The sequence below is a fragment of the Numenius arquata genome, chromosome 2 (genome assembly GCF_964106895.1).
Source record: "Numenius arquata chromosome 2, bNumArq3.hap1.1, whole genome shotgun sequence".
Taxonomy (NCBI): Eukaryota; Metazoa; Chordata; class Aves; order Charadriiformes; family Scolopacidae; genus Numenius; species Numenius arquata.
The window spans coordinates 69,906,709-69,927,030 of record NC_133577.1 but is presented as its reverse complement, the minus strand read 5'-3'; the positions used below and the strand labels follow the sequence as shown (position 1 = coordinate 69,927,030).

Here is a 20,322-nt window from a genome sequence, read left to right as displayed (position 1 = left end):
GTCTGCCTTGTTGGTTCTTGAGTACTCAAGAGGGACTGCTTTCCTGTGCAAATTTTTTAATACAGTCCTCTGTGACCTTTGGAGGAGCAGTCAACAGGGATTATAAATTGCTTTGTTAACAAAAATAATTAAATATTCTATCCAGGCTGACAATGGACTCAAATATTGTTACAGATTGTTGTGCAGGAAACTAAGGGAACTATAAGTCTCTAGAGGAATCTTGTTATCTTTTAAGTGTTGACCTCAGTTTCCCAATACATACCCTCTGAGCCCTTGTAAGCTCTACTGTGAAAAGATGTGACTTTTATAATTAAACAGCTGAACACCTATGTCAAGGACCAATTTGTCACTGTGCACAGATAGTGCTATTAAAAATAGGCACAGAAAACAAGCATTCAATATTGATACTTTACTAATAGGCTCTGTGAACAGCACTGCTGAACACTTGGCAGGAAGGCTTAAGGTTGCAGAAAGATGAAAAAATATTAACTCCTAGTGAAGCAGGATTTAAAGTATTGAAAAGTGAGGTTAAAGTGTTTTATAGATAACCTAAATTCTTCCCTAGCCTTGCAGATTATGGCAAAGGTTCAAAGTATAAGATATGATTAATGCTAAATTATGTCTGACCACTTGTATGGAATTAACCTATTCATTAGCAAAACATACAAAATTGTATGATCAAGTATGTAATCACCAAATGGAACGGAAAAGTGAAATATAAGGTAGATTTAAAATTAGCTGCATGTTATGATCTTTACTCTCTGCAGTGAATGATGTGATGACATGGACATGAGCAGGCAATGTGCTCTCGCAGCCCAGAAGGCCAATCACATCCTGGGCTGCATCAAAAGAAGAGTTGCCAGCAGATCCATAGAGGTGATTCTGCCACTTTGCTCTGGTGAGACCTCACCTGGAGTACTGTGTGCAGGTCTGGAGCCCTCAATATATAAAGGACATGGACCTGATGGAGTGGGTCCAGAGGAGGGCCACCAAAATGATCAGGGGGCTGGAGCACCTCTCCTATGAGGACAGACTGAGGGAGCTGGGGTTGTTCAGCTTGGAGAAAAGGAGGCTCTAGGGAGACCTCATAGCAGCCTTCCAGTACCTGAGGGGGGCCTGCAGGAAGGCTGGGGAGGGTCTGTTTACAACGGCCTGCAATGACAGGACGAGGGGCAATGGTTTTAAGTTGGAGAAGGGGAGATTTAGATTGAATATTAGGAAAAAGTTCTTTACTATGAGGGTGGTGGAACACTGGAACAGGTTGCCCAGGGAGGTGGTTGAGGCCCCTTCCCTTGAGATATTCAAGGTGAAGCTCGACGAGGCCCTGGGCAACCTGGTCTAGTTGGGGGTGTCCCTGCTGACTACGGGGAGGTCGGACTAGATGACCTTTGGAGGTCCCTTCTGGCCTGGACCAATCTATGAATCTATGAATCTATGAACCTTTCGCACTGAAGTATATTTTGGTCAAGAAAAATCAGCATTCTTGCATTACAAAACAGACCAAAAGGAACAAATACTCATCTAGAACACCAATTAAACCTCCACTCTGAAAAATGCTGTACATAGTATTCAAGATGGCACTAACATAAAAAGGTGAGTTTTACTTTTCTACTCGATCCTGTTAGCTTCTTCAGTGGACAAGCAATATTTGACAAATGTTTTGTGGTAATTTCTAATGTTACTTCTCCGATCTATTAGTTTATCCTCTTTATACTTTGGTAAAATTTCAGTCAGACTTCACAACAGTTAGACCCTTCTCAAGATCATCATAAAGTTCAACCGACAGGACTTGGAGACAAGCTTACTGTTCAGTGGTTTCTGGGCATCTGCATTCCCTTCTCCTTCAAGTCCTGAGGGCTGGTCTTCTACCTTAACAGTCATCTTTTTCGACCTTGTCCTGTCATCTTCATCTTCACTATCTGCTGTATAAAGACTTCGATCTGTAAATGGGCGTCTCTCATCTCTGTCTCACAAGAAAAAAAAGGTCATGTTATTCTTACAAACCGGAATTTCTTTCTTTTCATTATTTAAAATATGCTCTCAAGATACAAGCCACATCCTCTTATGCTCATCTTTTCATTTTGAGTCGTACATATTCCCATTTTACTCCCTGTACAACTGTCATTTCCATAAAGATGCGAAGTTTTACACCAGAATATTTTTAATGAGGATCACTTTAATAGATGGATACAAAACAACCATTTCTACTTTCAAGTATTCCCTTCAGTACAAACCCAACTAAGAAACTGAATGAAATGCTGTAACAAAGGAACATGCAAAGCATCTCCTCCTCTTCACTCCGTAACTGTGGCTCCACTAGGGGACAGCAGACACAACAGACAACACATACCTTCTATATTTCTAACACCAATCTTACTGATAAATGGGAACTTAGAGCTCCACAAACAGAAAAGAAATGTTATTAAATATTAGCATGCTCCAGACCATAATGACAAGGAAAAAGTGATCCACAATCAACCCTTTGTACCTAATTATTCTTCCATTTGACAGCAGAAGGCGAAGATCATTGTCTTTTGTTCGCCATTCAGGTACTGTAGAAGATGGCTGAAAGGGCTTGTTAAATCTCCCGTTTAGTTTCGAGCTTGCAGTATCCTAAAGAAGTAAAAGCAGTGTTGCTTATTATTTATTTCTATACATTCAATTTTATTTTTTTCCTGCACTCCACAAAAGCTTAAACTCAGCACCAGGATGGTTACCTTCCTGATAATGAACAGAAGAAAGCTCAGACAAAAAATAATTTGATGTAAAAAACAGCAGACTGCATGTCCTCCTCCTCCTCCTCCTTCTTTGAATCATCCATACTCTCCTGAAGCATCTGAAACTACAACTTCACTATAATACTCCTTTTATGTTTCCTTTGGAGAATAAGGAAATTCCTGAATTTGGTATCTGGTTTCTGGAATTAGTATCACAGAACTAATTTATAGGACAGTAAAATATCAATGATGGAAACTAACCTGCCATAAGCAGAACTTTCTTAGCTCTAAACAATTTACATTTGACATATACTCTGAGACAATTGGCAATATACTTATGTGCCAAACCAGGAACATGTAAAATAGTATTTTTTTTTACAAGTCAATACTGACAGTAAACAGTATTATTTCTGTATTGATGACAATGACTAATACTCCTGAACGTTTTATTTTGAAAACTGTTTGTAGGAATGAACTGCACAGGTTAATTATCTGTGGTAAATTTTAAGTTCAGCTTCCTGTCTTTGAGGGCTAAATGAATGTGTCTTGTTCATGTTTTATAAAGATCAATATAAGGACCCAAACCAGTGTTTCTCCACTATGACAGTCCATCCTGTCCCAAACAAATTTGTCAGCATTCTCAGAAAGCTACTTATTTCCTTTCATGAAGCTACTTATTTCCATTCTCTCACTCTTTATCCCATTTCTGTTGCTGTTTTTTTGACACCACGTTATCAAACCTGAAAAAAAAGAATTTTTCAAGAGATTTCATTTCACTCATTGACTCCATGATACTTTTAAAATAGGACCACAAAGTCCACAGCCCCACAATGGAGACCAAAGGCAGCCTTAGGCTTACTGGCAGGGAGGCACAGTCAAACAGGAAAGAGGACACATGACCAAAAAGCAAGGCTAACCAAATTGCAGTAACTGAACTATAAGAAACAGCTATCTAAAAACACATTGAGAAGCAATCTGGCTCAAAGCCTCACCAAACCAAGGCTTTTCAAGCTACCTTTTCTTCACAGAACTGATTCAAAGTAATACTCGATAGCTACAACAGTCCTAATTCAAAAACTATACTTGAATTAAGTAGCAGATTCAGGGCACCTTCTGAAGGAAAAGGTTGAAGGAGCCTCCACAAAAAAAAATTATCTAGGAAGAAAGAAATTCCTATCAGGAAAACTCGAAAGAAAGAAACCAAACCCAAATCTATCCGTGTACCATATGACAAAGAGTAGTAGCCTGTATTCTTATGCATGTTAAAAGCTTTTGTCTTTCAATACAGGTGAGAAATTTATTCTGGTTTTGTTTTTCTTGCGTGTAACTTAATACTTGCCTCCTCCCACGGTGACATCTCCAGCCTTTTCAGTACCTCCCTGGTGTGGAGTTCCAGGATGTCCAGATTAGAAGGAGTTTTGGTAGCATGGTCTCGCAGTTTCCTCACCCTTCGTCTGGAGTGGTGAGGGGAAGTTGTTTCATGCGAAGACCGTGAAGTTGAACACACACCAAGAATTCCCTGAGTTTTAACTAGTTTGCTGTTTTCCTCCTTTAATTAAAAACACGTATTTCAGAAAAGTCTCAGAGGAATAAACTGTTAGACCTTTTAAAGAAACATCACATATTTCCTATGGATTTGACGTATAAAGCTTAGTTCTACTGCACCTCTTTCCCATTTGGGGCCTTTAAACTCTCCCATAATAGTAGTGTTTAACTACCAAAAGTTATCACCAAAACATAAGGTTTTATTCATAGGGTAGATGCGTACTGTATGCAACAGATCTCGCTTCTCTTCAGTTCTAAGAACTGTTCTCTCCACGTGCAAATGTGAGAATTTTTCAAGAATCAATATTCATTAAGGATTAAAGGAGCAAAACACCGTTATAGGAGGGGAAAATAGAAAGAAAAACAACCCACTGAGTATATAGCAAATAGAGACAAAACATAAGAAAAAGAGCAGAAGAGATGACAACTGGACCAGAACTAACAAACAACAGGATAGGAGAATGGAATATGCACAGAATTTCAAATTAAAGTCTTTAGCAGCATATTCACAATAATTATTTTAAGTAGTTATGAGTAAGAAAATACTGACCTACGAGTAATTTCAGCATTAAAAAAAAATAAAAATAAAAAAAAAAATATCTTTTTCAAACACATAAAACATCCTCGCTATACATTTTCTTTATCTGAAATACCTATACCTTCCACATTCCCAACAGTTTTCCTTGATCTTCTATTATTAAATGAATGATAAATAAATTAAAAGGTGAATACAGTCAATCAGAAGCATAATTACTATGGAATTCCCTGGTTCAAAGACCTTTTTTTTTTTTTTTTCCCTTCAGGCTTATGTAGGGTTGCCTCTGTTCTTACCTCTACAGAACGAATCACTTTTGAGAGCTCTTTTATGAGATGTCCAGGCCTAATGTTGTCTGGAATTTCAAAGGCATGTTCTGTTACAAGCTGTATGCAAAGGAGGAAGAAAAGATATTTAATTAATTTGTTTCAGATAAAAGCAGAAGTAATATGAAATAAAGAAATCTACAGGGAAAAAATTGAAAAGGAAAAAAACAGAATAATTTCTGTAATAATGCCTGCAAACTGCTGGGACAGATACATACACACACTGAAGCTTCCAGTCCAAGCTTTAGAAGGCAGCAGATATCCCTCAATGTCTCTAAGAATCCAAAGAAGGGGTAGTACAAAGCCATACTGAAAACCACTTAATTTCCCCACCTGTCAGTACAGTAATCAGCTTCTTTTTTTTTTTCCCCTTAGCATAGTCAGTAGAGAGCCACACTTCAGGAACTTATTAGAGTTATGACCTTCAAAACGGTTAAAGACTAAGGGAATTTCACTATGGCAAAAATTTAATCTAAAGAGCAAATCAAGACTAATAAGCAGTAACCAACATGCAGATTTTTACACAACTGTCTCACATTTGAACATAGGAGGTTCCACTCAAATATAAGAAAAAACTTCTTCACGGTGAGGGTGACAGAGCACTGGAACAGGCTGCCCAGGGAGGTTGTGGAGTCCCCTTCTTTGGAGATTTTCAAGACCCGCCTGGATGCAATTCTGAGTAACATGCTCTAACATGCTCTGGGCAATCCTGCTTCAGCAGGGGAGTTGGACTAGATGATCTTTATGGTCCCTTCCAACTCTAAAAATTCAGTGAAATTCAGTGAAAATTTCACTCCTAAAAATCACCTTCTTAGCTTATTTAAAATCTAGTAGGTTGGAGAAAGCAATTAAAAAAAAAAAAATCATGCCTGAAAAAAAAATTAGGAAGCTGTAACAATTTATGTTCCCTTTAAACCTCTGAAACAGTATCAAAGACAGATTTCCTGTATATGTAACACCAATCTGAGTAAGTCCAAATACTCTACAGTTAGACCTAGTAAAAAATATGTTTAATATTTTGTATGTACAGTTTAAATGTGCCTCAAAACACTTTTAGTTAGAGTTAAACAGACAAAACAGCATTCACATATACACGAGAATGACTGACATGAATTCTGGTATCCCCTTAATCGACTATTTAAATAGAAAAATATCCCACAAACACTTTCGGCTACCCACATTTCAAAAATAAGATTCAGCAGCAACACTATTGCTAGAAGCAATTTGATACTGTATGTGATTTCAGTGAACCTGGCTTCCTCTCAGTCATTAAAAAAAATGCCCTCTCCCCTCCAAAAAAACCAACATGGATGTATAACCATTGTATAATCATTCATTTCAGTGCCATTAATTCTACAGGAAAGATTAAATCAGCTGCCATTATTTACCATTGTTCATTCTTTGAATGCACCACCTCTACATATTCATACATGGGAACACAGCACCTCTGTCACTAAACTGTGTAATTTTCCCAGAAAGTTGCTGGTCATTTTAGGACCATTCAATCCTTTCTACTTAAGGACTTCACTCTCCCAAAAGCCTTCCTGTTCACAGACTTCACAAGGAAGTGACTGACGCAATCCTCCAAAACACTGACTTCAAAGTTTCTCTGGTTTAAAAATACTGAAAAGCCTTCCTAATGCAAACGTAGTTTGTATCAGAAGCATTATTTTGCCAGTATGATTTATAGTAACTCCTTGAGCAAACTAAGTTCCACTGGCAAGCTCACTTGTTTGTCACTAAAAAGATATCTATTTACACCAAAGCTTTCTCAATTAAGCTATGGCAGAGTAACTATTAAAAAAAAAAAAAAAAAATCCATCTAAACAACTTAAATATGCAAACAAATTCAAATGGATATATAGCCTAACAGCCTGACAGAAGAAAAGGATGGGCAGGAAATACAAACACCTACAGTCACCATGTCTGAAAATTATTATCATTATTAAATAATTTGTTTTTAACTTGTGTCTGCATACTGCCTCTTGGAAAATGGACAGGACTGAGGAATTCTCTTGTTCTAGGGAGAACAGTAGCAACAAAATGGCCTAAGTATGTCAGATGTAAATTTTAAGTAAAGAAAATAATGAGAAAAGCTATGATTCATTCATGAGCTTCAAGAAATGGTTTTGTAAATGTTGGAAATATACAAAGGAAAAAGAAACTTGTCTTAAATCAAGAGATACAGATAAAAAAACGTCCTTTGAATCCACTCATCCTTGGAAACTAGCATCACAATACAGTATATCAATATTTAACAACACACACAAAAAATAAAGATAAAACAAAAATACTAAACCCCTCATCCCTCCCTCTTTACAAAAAAAACTGATTTTTTTTTTTCTTTTACAACAGTAATTAATATATTTTTTTAAAATACAGGACAGTTGCCCAAAATAATCTTACAGGTACATGAATCAAACATCTGAAAAACTGAATCTGAGACCTGTTGCTTATGCAAGCTGGAAGGAAGCCAGAGCTAAAAATCCAAGAGGCAGATGACTGGAGAGGTCATCATCGTTATTGTGTATATCAACTAATCTGCAGACTGATGATCTGCACCAAAGTAACCAGTGGATACACATACTGATAAAAGCCTTGCACAACATGAATTCAAAACAAGACATGGAAACTAAAATAATTTCAGCGGCGTTCAATCTCTATTCTCAGCATCTTGTAATTTTTGGCACTTTTTAAATATTGCAGAAATGAAGATACTACTTCCCTGCTGCAGACGAGTTTGTAATTCTCCACCGAGTAGTTTAAAACAATGCACTAAGATAATTCACATATGTCTTGAAAAGACATGCTCCATGATACAAATGTGAAACCTCATGAGTAGGCTTCTCATTTGTGGAGTATTCATTTGTCATTTCTTTTTCTGAATCTGTCTGAAATCCCCAGCATAAGCAGATCATACAGCAATGTACAAAGCTCCTCCTGTCTTCAGCTGCACACAACTACAATCCTATCATGCACATGGCCTGCTGCAAAGCAAAGATCACAGCTCACTTCTGAAGCAGTAGCTAGAAAAGACGAAGGCAAGGTACGAAACATGATAGCTGGTGGACAGCAAACAACATTGTGACTAGATCACTGATGCTGTGCAGTTTCCTCACAATTCAAGTGTGTTCAGCCAGTGGTTTGGCAATACTCACAGGTCTCATTAATAAGCATTCAGAATGCAGCATGCGCAACTAATTTTCTTCCACAGAAAAACAGGAAACATATCACATTTTAGATGAAGTATTAATCAAACTACTTAATGAGTTACTAGACAGTACACAAATGCTACAATACTATGCTACAGCAATCTAGAAAAGAAGAATTCCAATCCAATTTCAAATTAAAATAAGGATTTATACAGTCTACGTTTGATCTCAGTTATCAGCAGCCTGATTACTCAGCTTGCTTATTATCCATGCCACGGATGCAGAGATAGCTTGGATTCACACATGGTTTAACAGCTTAGGCACACCATCCTGTAAATACTGCTACACTGCACACTAGCTAGCTTTGATCCAGAATGGCATAGACAAAGAGACGCTGGAGAACTAACTCAGAGGCTTTACAGACGGCCAACAAAGGTTCACTGGGAATCAGTAACAATACACAGGCTGGAGCCCAGCTGATTCCACCCAGAGTAACCACCTCTGCATTTGCACCTTGTGTTCATTTCCACAAAGCTCTAATGAGCCAGCATAATTGCTGGATGCAGCTTTGCGTAAATTTCCTATCTGTTGTATAGTAAGTTCTCTTACAAGGAGACCTTGTGGGAAGAAAGACAAGAGGATCTCTAAAAGCCAGTCCAAGTCAGCATGGCCAGCAACAAACTAGAATTAATAAGCTCAGTCAGAACCAAACTGCCTGTCAGTGAACAGCACTTCCCAGAAGCATAGGTTCCAAGAGGGCTTATTAGCTCAGCCACATGAAAAAACCCATGGAGTTAGGCCAGATCCTGTGCTGTGCCAAAACAAATAAGCTTTCCTGGAGAGCAGAGCACCAGCAAAGCCAGCGTAGACAACACATTAATGATTTTACAGGAGTCACCCAATGTTCTGCAGGGACAGTATTCAACTGAAGTGAATATCCTCATCTGAAGCTAAACCGACTCTTCAGCAACACAAGTGTAACTGAAATGTGCTCTCCAAAGCGCCAACATTAATGGAAAATGCTAAATATCAGGGCATTCCATCCCTTCACTGCCTCAGACTAGAATGAATCAACTCTATAAAGAGATTTGTTAGAAAAAAGCCTTACCTTATCAGCTTATCTTCTAGCATTCTTACCCCATCCTGAGGTGAAGCAAGATTCTACTTCTATCAGCAACAATACAAGACCTTATAAATTGGTCTAAAACTACTTTATTAGCATCTTGGAATATAAAATTGTCATGACGATTCTTCTCCAGATCAGCAGTACGTATTGTCTGTACAGTCTTTCAGTACACAACCAACAGATAAAAACAATCTTAAAAAGGGCACAGACCTTCACTTCTAAATCGAAACAGAGCTCATCAAAATGGCAAAGAAAATCACTTATACTTACTTCTTTTTTCATCCATAATTTTAAAGCAGTAAGTAAAGCCTTCACTCCTTGCACTAAATAGCTTGGAGGCTGGAAACCATCTTCCCTCAGTTCTAAAAAGGATACAGATAGCAATTTAGAAACACACTAACAGTGAAAACAATAGGATGACACCTACCCTTCAACCAATAAAGTTGCCATTATGCAACAGCACAAAAAAGGGAAAATTGTATAAGCAAATGAAACATGACATCCTGTATTTGTGTGCATACTGTAACACCAAAAAACCCCAACCCGACCGTAAAGTGATTCTACATAAAATCATCTTTTTTTGGAAATATTCTTGGGTGAATTTGGGATAGCTTACAACATACTACGGGTCAATTAAAACAACACAGATCTGAAATACAGGACAAGAGAAAACATGTTTGAAGAAGGAAATCACTTCTATTTCATTCAGAAATATTTTAGTCCAAGTGGACCAGAAGGATGTGGGATGTATCTCTAAATTAGAATCCCTACTGCTTATTCCCATATATATAGCAAATGGTTCACACTATCACACTTTCACTGCCCAAACATTTTCTGTCACCCTTCCAAATATCACAGTTCTCCCTCACACAGTTTACATCTTTCTTTCCTCCCAAAATCAAAGGGGACAGTGGGTGGAAAACACTCTGCTATAGAAGCTGCTCTTAAGAAAGCTGGTAGTCCCAAGTGATTGCAATTCACTTTCAATTTTCTCTTTTCCTTCATGGGGGGGAAAAAAAAAAAAAAAGGGAAAAGACAAATCCTCCGTAAAGAGTCAAAAGTAGGTGGCAACCTCTCCCCATGTTCCTGAGAAATACTTCTGCTTGTCAATATCAAATGCACCAGGACTAGAACTATTTGGCTAATTTTATCCCCTTAAAAGAATACAGTAATAAAACACTCTTCTTAGGGATAATGTGTTAGTCTGCCGGCAGAAAAAGGGAAGTTCTGTTACTAAACAGCCATTCTTCCCTCCAAGATGCCTCCTACTTGTTAAAAAGGTACTAGCTGCCCACTAGCTGACTCAGATGATAAATTTTTGATAATACAGAGCAGCACCACAGGCTGGATTTTTTAGTTGCAATAGAAAAGACTGCATGACATAAGAGTAATCAAAATTAATGAGTATTGGATAGATGAACAAGTTACCTATTCTGAAGCCCCAAGAACTATAAAGAAAAATAGTGTAGGTGAATGCCACAACACTTACATTATCATAAAACACTTCTTTGCCAATGCAAAGACAAAACCAAATGTTTATGACCCTGCTATCATTTTATAAAAAGAACCAGAAAGATACACTGTGCTCATTTTGTTTACTGACCTAAATTTCACATAAAGTACTGCTAACAACCATGCACTCAGCATTTTACATGTTGGTCACCACTGTTACCTTTCACAACTGAACTGATATGATCCCTTATTTATAAAACAAAGGATTCTGACTGGTAAACACCTAATTCACATGAGCCTTGGTGCCAAAGTCCAACATAATCTTCACCCTAGCCGTGGAAACCTCAATTTTTATTTTTTATGATGGACTCATTGATCATAGCATTATTCTGCAACAAAGTATCTGCTGATCCATAGATTAAAAATAACATGAGAATAAGCTTCATACCCCTCCCCTAAGATACAAGTCACAAGAGGCTCCTAGCCTATGTACTCAAGAAGTCATGGGATAACTAAAGGAGAGGGGGAGGAGAGGGGGGACTGACCCAGGGCAGGACTCATAGTTAGCTAAATGATTTAAAAACATACATCCCCACTGATTTTCCAGCAGGAAAACTGCTCCAATGTCTTCTGATGAGTTTTTAAATTTTAAATATGCAGGTATGAGACCAACCAAAGCAAGCTTTCAAGAAGAAAATACTCTTTTTTTTTTCTGAAGGAAAAATTTTCTGCAAGTTTGTTGTATTTGCTAAGATTTCTGAGCTGCTTTAGGTTCATCTAGAAACTTTAAATGCTCATTTAGGAAACAATCGTTGTTCAATGCCATCATTTGCTGAAAGGAGACTAGATAATTTTCAGTAACTGTGACTCTCTTCATATTAGAAAAAGGTTACGTGAGATTCTGATCTCTTCCAAAGCAGAAGCTGAATTCAGCAGCCTCCTCTGCAGGTTCATTTCCCTCCTTTGAAATACATCATTTGGAATATGACATTTATTATCAAGATTAAATAGAGCAGGTAGAGGACAAAATATTTGAGGAAAAGAAGGTGAAGTCAGACAGGCACTCTCTCCAGCAAAATTATACACAGGTACAGATACAGAAATTACAGAGCTAGAAGTCTGGAAAGGACCTGCAACTGTAAAGAACAAGATGCTGTGGAGATGATTATGTCTACTGATAAGCACTCATATAAATGATTTAACACAGCTCAGAGGAACTGATGTATCTTTCCTACAAAAGCCCTCACAGACACCTTTCCCTTCACAAGAAAGAGCAGAAAACAACAGGTAGTTTGACTGAAAATGTCAAAGATCAGGGAATGTAGTGACAGGAGGAGGGGTCATGGAGATTTAGATTAGATACCAGAAAGAAATTCTTTGCTGTGACGGCAGTGAGGCACTGGAACAGGTTGCCCAGGGAAGTTATGGATGCCCCATCCCTGGAAGTGTTCAAGGCCAGGCTGGATGGGGCTTTGAGCAACCTGGTCTAGTGGGAGGTGTCCCTGCCCGTGGCTGGGGGGTTGGAACTCGATGATCTTTAAGGTCCCTTCCAACACTAACCATTCTATGATTCTATGATTCATTCGGCTGTAAAGCCACCAAGAAGAAACACACATACATAAGTCAATGGGATCACTTAGAGAGTCATTTGCTGAAAGAGAGAAAGGCTACCAAAGGGTACTCAAAGATTGTAACTGACATGGAAGAAGCCTGAGTGAAAAACTGATGCCACTGAAGTAAGTTTCCTATCTTCCTTAACAAGGTCTTTTCAGATAATGGCAAATTAATCCTATTTTGCTGGTAGTATAATTTCACCGTGCCTGGATTTTAGATACTCTGTTTTGGTAACCTAGAATATTTTCACTGACGAGATACATTATCAGCATGGAATATAGGAAGTTCCATTCAAATATGAGTAAAAACTTCTTCACGGTGAGGGTGACAGAGCACTGGAACAGGCTGCCCAGGGAGGTTGTGCAGTCCCCTTCTCTGGAGATTTTCAAGACCCACCTTGATGCAGTCCTGAGTAACGTGCTCTAGGTAATCCTGCTTTAGCAGGGGAGTTGGACTACATGATCTCTAGAGCTCCCTTCCAACTCTGACAATTCCATGATTCTGTGGAAAACACTAATAAAATAGTTCAAAAGTTCTAGCAGCATGCTACATAGTGTTTGCTACAGGCATCATCAACTGCACTAAGATTTATGCACAGCACGTTACCCTAGAAACCTTTAATCACCTAAGTAGTTCTCAGAAATACCATTTACTAAAACCAAGAACCACTGGATCTAGAACTGTCACACTGCAGCATTCACTAAAATCTGGTTAAAAAATAATGTGACTTTTCCAAAAAAGGGAATTCAAGTCTGGTTTCCAGCTTAAGAAGCTCCCTCTGTTCACACAACAACAGTATAATTTTCTCCATTATCAACTAAAACAAAAAATAAAATAAAATTTTAAAAAAAAGCAGATACATGTATAACTCTTAAAACAAAACAAGGATTACCTTTCAATGTTTCCAGTAAGTTTTTGGCCACAAACCAACAGATGGCTTCGAAGAAAGGAAATTTGAAAAGATCTGGGGTTTTTAGCCTCTTCTCCATTTCGTAACACCTGAATAAATAGAGACATCACAAAATGTGAATATTTTAATTATCAAATTCATTATTCAACTATCTAATCATTCAAATTGACACAATGTCCAAAATAAAATAAAATAACCATGGCCATGATAAATAAAAGAAGTCAAGTACCACATAGTTAAATCCCAACAAGACCACAGACAAGATTGAACTCTGGTCTCATCCAGGCTCTGACCTTATCAAGTTTGACTGCGGCACTTCTAAGAATAAAGTTGGACTTCATAAAACTAGGATACAAACCCAATGTGTGATCTTTTAACAGATGGAATTTTATCAGGATTCCACTGTAATAAATAAAAACAATATGTTTAGAAGACAGCTCCACATCTTGGACAAAAACTAAATACAGCTGCCCTTAGAGCAATGCTGACTTGAGGACGCTCATTTCAACTGTGTCGCACACCTGGGCTTGCTCAGTTTTGTTTCACTCACTTATACTAATCTCCAAAGTAGAGTTTTTCTTTTCTTTTTTTTCCCCTTTATTCACTTAAATTCTTGCATACACTTCAATTTGCTTTTGAAACAAACTTTGCAAAAATGAAATAAGAGTATGTGCTTGATACAGTCTAACTGAAAATGCCATTATTCTCTGTTTGAGAGCCTGTACCAATTTGATCCTGGTTAAGAGCATGAAAAAAATATCTATTAAAAAAAACATCCTACTTACTGAGAAAAAGGTATAGGAAGAGCTGAGACTCACCTGAGCTGCATGCCAATATTGAGGTTGTGCAAAAAGTTTCCTCCAAAAGCCATACAATCCTGAGACGTGAGCACAGCATGAATCCAGCCTGAAACGACAGATTCTGAAACTTAATACATACATATAAATTATTCTAAGACTGTTTTTAAATACATATGTAAGTAAAAATGCTGTTTTGGAAACAAAAAAAAATAATTGTATTCTGTGCTGGGAACAATTAATCTAAATTTTAACAATATGTAAATTACAGTGTTTCAGAAATCCAGTGGAACTGTAGTTTTCTGAAGCAGTTTAAGACTTTTTTTAGCAGGAGGGAGTGGGGAGAATGCAAGACTGCTACTGATTTTTCAGATAAAAAAATCCCAAAAGTTTTCCCTCCAATCAACATGAATAAGCAAGTCAGGAGAGGAAAAACATAGTCAACAAAAGATAAAGTCATAACAATAATATAGAAATTTAAATATTTACACGCTGCTTACAATAACTGAGCTGTTTGCACAACATAAGTCATTTAGCAACACTGAAGTTTCTCAAATAATAATTCAGAAGTAGTTCCATTAATTATTCTAAATACAGTGAAATTATTTTAATTCCAGTGGAATTACGATCAGTTTAAAACCCATCATTGTCCTTGTGAACTATGCTATTCAACATGGCAAACCATGATCAACATTATGCTATCAATCTAGCAGATTACTACTACTGGGCAATTTCAAGTACACGAAAGAACATATGATACTGGTTTCCCGATTTAAAAGAGTTACCTTTAAAGTTTATACAGTGCAGCTTTAATGTAAATAAACTACAAATAGAATTTCTTCTCTCAAAATTTTTCTTCTGATTTTGCATGCACATGGGTCATCTTTTGACAAGAGATGAGTTAGTTGGCCACACATTTGCAGATTACTTCATGGTTTGACTGAGTATAGGCAGGATGTACGAACACATGAAGCTCCCCAACTTGAGGCGAGGTCAGACCAAATCACAAGCAACTATATATTGCAAACTACCCTTAAATCAATGCCCTAATTCATTTAAGAACAACCAGTTCTAGTTGTTGTGTTACCACATGTAAAAAGACCTGAAACCTAGCAATAATGCTGACTAAGCAACATGCTTTATGTGTAGCTTGGGAAGGAAGTAAGTCACAGAATGGTGCATGAGAGAATGTAGAATACAATGGCACGTGCGATCTAAGTGGTTTTTTTTTAATTAATATTACATATGGTTCAATTTTACTTCTGTTCTTTGAGAAATGCAGTTCAATGAAGATTTCCTTGTACTATCAGTTGCATTTTGCATTTGTTAACATGGTTTCAATTTTCCACTCATCATCATCATCCTACTTGATGAATACCTCCGACTCTCCAAGGAATATGTGTATTTCAATCCTTCAAACACACATCTCCCCACACACTGACAAAACAGACAACAAAGCATCCTCACTGTTGCATCAGTGCCAAGGATTTTTACGGCATACTTGCATCAACTAAGGGATTTTTTATCATTTTTTTTTTTACATTCCTACTTGCTATTTTTATGGTATAGTTCTGATCAAGGTCTATGTAACAAGGCAAGAAAACTTGGTGTAGACCACACAGAATATCCTAAATGATATCTGAATAACTCTCAAGAGCCTCCCAGAAGATGTTATTCATCTACACGCAAGATTAATTTTAAATCAGAGGTCTACTCTGAACATATTTCAGAGATTATCAAATAATTATGACATCCACTAGCATCAGTGCAAGCAGGAACAGCAAAAGCAGTTTTCAGTAGACATTAGGTTTTTATTAAAGCCTTTAAACAGTGTTCAAGAATTTCCCATTTTTTTAAACACTGTCTTGAACCCTAGTTTAATGTATTGGTTTGTACACTGTACTCCATCATATGTATATAAATATGTATGTGTGTATACACACACTCACATGTGTATATACACATTTACATAAAAGGTACCCTTTCACATGTATACACACACAAATGCACATATACATTAGAAATTATCATTTTGTGATACTTTTTGACCACATCAGAGTGAGAGCTCAGATTCAGCTGATTACTTGGGAAGCAGTAACTATTTTCAAAGATCACAATAAAGTGGGTCACAATAAAGTTCTTCATTCTGTCATTCTGCATTCTTTGTTCATAGATGTATGACCTTACACTCAGATAAACAGCAAATTGATGTCCTCTCTTGCCAAAAATATATCGTTTTTAAAAGCTCTGGGTGTTCAGGAATACTACGTGCAGATTCAGCTCCTTACCATGTAGTACTTACTCTGCACAAGCCATGAACTAGAACAGTAAACACTAAACCTCACAGGTAGGGAACTGAGCTATGAGAAAAATATAGTAGTCTAAGAAGTCTGTGACAGAATAAGGTACTGAACACAATCTTCAGAAGTAGAATTGTGCACCATTTTCCTTCTCTGTGTATTTAAAGCTTCCTCCCCCCAAAAAGGGAAGATATTGCCCAGGACAAACCTTTTACAGTAAAAAGTATGTATATGGATGGGCTGGATAAGTGAAAATATAAGAAATTAACTGGCACTCGCTTTATTGGCAAAATATGGTTTGATTTATTAAAGACTTCTAAGATTATGGTATTTGTGAGTTTAGGGGTGTAAGCGTGGAGTGTTTTGTTTTGAGGGTTTTTCTCTGCTTTTTAAAATAGATAAAGTTTATAAATAGATTAATTGTCTCAGTGTTTCTCATCTCTTAGAAATGTCATATAATTTATCAGATGCTATTAGGTGATGGCTACAAGAAATGTTGTTAAAGAAAATCAGAAAAGACAATGCCACTGCATCGTTTTTAAAGGAAGCTGCTAAAATGAATTTATTAACTCGACAGTTTCATAAACTATATCTAAAAATATTTTTAATAAAAGGAATTAACACATGAATTCAATCATATATTCTTCAATTTTATTCAGGGACATTTCATATTGATTCAGACAGTCTCCACAGGCTTCACCACAGTTTAGATTTCCTGCTGTAAGAAAACAAAAACTGGGGGGGAACAAGGGGGACGGGATGGGTCCCAACCAAAAAAAACATCCAACTTTTATTTTTAATCCTCTAGCCTGCAGCGTAATAACGTTATGTCATGTTTTTTGTAATAATTTTGCCTTGTAGGTCTTCAAAATTCAAAAGCTGCAAAACCAAAATTGTATTATAAAATTATGATAAGAATTCAGTCTGGATATCTATCAAATGGTGAACAATATGTGTTCTGTGAACTGGAACTATTTGCCTGACATCCAAATTAAGCTTTAATTTGTTGTCTTGTAATTGGGTAATAAACACCCTTTCTTTCCCTGGTAACTGTTATTACTGTCAGGCAAGCTAATTACCTATTTAAAAAAATTTCTGAATTTATTTTATTATTTTCTCTTATCCAAAATTTTAGGAGAAACCAAATGTTGATAACACAATCACTAGTGATTAAACATGCTAAGTCCTAGTAATAAGGGGAAAATCTTACCTGTTGGAACAAATAAAGTGTGTCCTTGCTTCACAACACATTTGTAACATTTGTCAACTTTGTCCCCAAAATATACTTCACTCTGGGTGACGGATGAACTCCAAGACTCATACAGAGCCAAATTTTCATCAGTGGGCTTGATCAAATAGAAGATCTTCTCACCCTATTAAACACAAATATCAAATAAAGAAATAAATCAGTGGAAGCATAATACAACCTCTGAGTCATTCCTAATAAAGTAACAGATTGATCTAAATGCTAAGTATTCCACATTTCCACTATGGAACGTTTGAGCTTCCTAGCTCCAGTGTTTCACAACTGTAATCCACCAAAAAGCATAGTCAATAGTCCACTAGCCAGCTGGTGTCTTGTCACATAAAAAAAGCAAACAACCAAACAAAACTTTTAATTGGAGTATAAAGAATCCAAGCTTTTATAAACAATTTATGGACAAGTGCACACATGCCAAATGAGAAACCTACAATGAAACCAATTTGCCTCTTCTATCATTTATATACATGGTCAAAGTTTGCGAGAAGAATAAAAAGTTGAGTATGTCAATGATTTTCATTCAATTCATTGTTTCATACTAAAACCTCACTATATCACCTACCAGTCTACTAAAATGATCAGTCAACCAATTACAGTCTAGAAGTCACCAAAAGCATTCTAAAATAAAAGCACAAAAATGCAACACCAACAACCAGTAATTCACTTTCAAGCTCCTTCTCTGGCTTTTTAAGCACAAAATTTCATACAGGTGATGATGCCATAGCAGAAAGCTGCACACTGAATAAACTTTGTTTCACACAGTCATAATTCAAGAAACCTTCATACCCAGAGAACATGGTACCAAACTGATGTTCCTCCAAAATCGATATGAAAATCAGTATAGCTGTCCTGGACACCCATCAAGCAATACTTCTGAACAAAAGGCTTAGGGAAGACAGAATCATCTGGCCAATAATTTTCCACCCATGAAAGCTTTCTGGCAATATCTGGTACTTCCACTAATTCAGACATCCTTTTAAAACAAACAAACAAGAACCATAAATATAATCAAGAGTAAGAACACCTCTTTTTAAATGACAGCTTTAAATTTTTGTTTCCTACAAAGTTATTACTTATGAATTAGTAAAAATGTTTTATACACGCATTACATTAGAAATAGTGTGACCAGCAGAAGTAGGGAGATGATCGTCCCCCTGTACTCAGCACTGGTGAGGCCACACCTGTGGAGTATTGTGTCCAGTTTTGGGCACCTCAATACAAGAGAGATATCGAGGTGCTGGAGCGGGTACAGAGGAGGGCAACGAAGCTGGTGAAGGGCCTGGAGCATAAATCGTACGAAGAACGACTGAGGGAGCTGGGACTGTCTAGTCTGAGGAAGAGGAGACTGAAGGGTGACCTCATCACTCTCTATAACTACTTGAAAGGACATTGTAGAGAGGTTGGTGCTGGTCTCTTCTCACAAGTAAATAGCGATAGAACAAGAGGGAACGGCTTCAAGTTGCAACAGGGTAGGTTTAGACTAGACATTAGGAAGAAATTCTTCACAGTAAGAGTGACCAGACACTGGAACAGGCTGCCCAGGGAGGTGGTTGAGTCACCATCCTTGGATGAGTTTAAGAGTCGTTTAGATGTGGTGTTGGGGGATATGGTGTAGAGAAAAACTTTGTAGAGTAGGGTAGATGGTTGGACTTGATGATCCCAAGGGTGTTTTCCAACCTGAATGGTTCTATGATTCTACATCACAGTAGCTGTTTGCATAAAATATGCAGCCTCCTATCTTTCCCACTAGTGACATTATATTCCTACACATCCTGTTTAACTTAGTGAAAAATCACTTCCTACATTCAAGGAATTTAAGTCAATACTCACTTTGTGTCCGAAAATTCCAGGCTGATCACATTCAATACTTTTGGTCGGTCAGGATTTGTGAAATATTTAATATAATTATGGAGCTTCATTTTACTGTCTGCTTGTCTTGCTACATCTATTACATCTATCACTTTGTCACCACCTGTGAAAAACAGCATGACTTTCTTAAACCTTTCACAGATAAAAACCAGCCAATTTAAAAGAGGCTTAACTTGCTGTATCAAAACAATTCTGCACAAAAACTCCACTATCATCAGCATTCTCTTGTAACCGAGACACATCAGGATAAACCAACTTTTTATTAGGTCTAACTTTGATTGCTATAATCAGCTAAGGGCAGTACTGGAAACACTCTAAAAATAAATTCCCTTTCCTGTGGTTAACCATAAAGAAAAAGCAGTATAGGATGACTGCAACTGGTTTAAAAACAAAACTGGGTTTGTGGCTGCAACTGTAAAGACTGGTATAGAGAGTTATCAAGGCAGATCTATTCCTCACTCTTCTTATTAATCATCACCACAGCACTTGAATGTTTAACACAAGGACCACTGAGAATTCTTTACAAATAATAAATCCTACTGCTCACAGCTTGTAACTCTTAGCAAACTGCACTAAACTTGCGCCAGTACTGGTAAGTTTTTAACATTAAAAACTATGCAAATACTCCTTCACAAACATTCTACAAGCCCACCCTCCTTATATACATGCATAACTTTTAAGCACAGAGTAATTTCATTGAATAATTGTAATGAGTGTG

The 20,322-nt window shown here is 37.1% G+C and overlaps 1 protein-coding gene across 1 annotated transcript in view; it reads right to left on the bottom strand.

Annotated features, from left to right (window-relative positions):
• The window catches only part of KDM7A (lysine demethylase 7A), a 69,231-nt gene that overhangs the window by 11,282 nt on the left and 37,627 nt on the right, over nucleotides 1-20,322 (bottom strand). The window contains exons 5-14 of the mRNA XM_074144640.1: nucleotides 19,566-19,707; nucleotides 18,522-18,708; nucleotides 17,685-17,847; nucleotides 14,196-14,283; nucleotides 13,360-13,466; nucleotides 9,672-9,763; nucleotides 5,094-5,183; nucleotides 4,057-4,266; nucleotides 2,489-2,613; nucleotides 1,806-1,963 (exon numbers count right to left, since the gene is read on the bottom strand). Coding sequence (XP_074000741.1) covers nucleotides 1,806-1,963; nucleotides 2,489-2,613; nucleotides 4,057-4,266; nucleotides 5,094-5,183; nucleotides 9,672-9,763; nucleotides 13,360-13,466; nucleotides 14,196-14,283; nucleotides 17,685-17,847; nucleotides 18,522-18,708; nucleotides 19,566-19,707 — 1,362 coding nt within the window. The remainder of the gene's footprint in view (nucleotides 1-1,805; nucleotides 1,964-2,488; nucleotides 2,614-4,056; nucleotides 4,267-5,093; nucleotides 5,184-9,671; nucleotides 9,764-13,359; nucleotides 13,467-14,195; nucleotides 14,284-17,684; nucleotides 17,848-18,521; nucleotides 18,709-19,565; nucleotides 19,708-20,322) is intronic.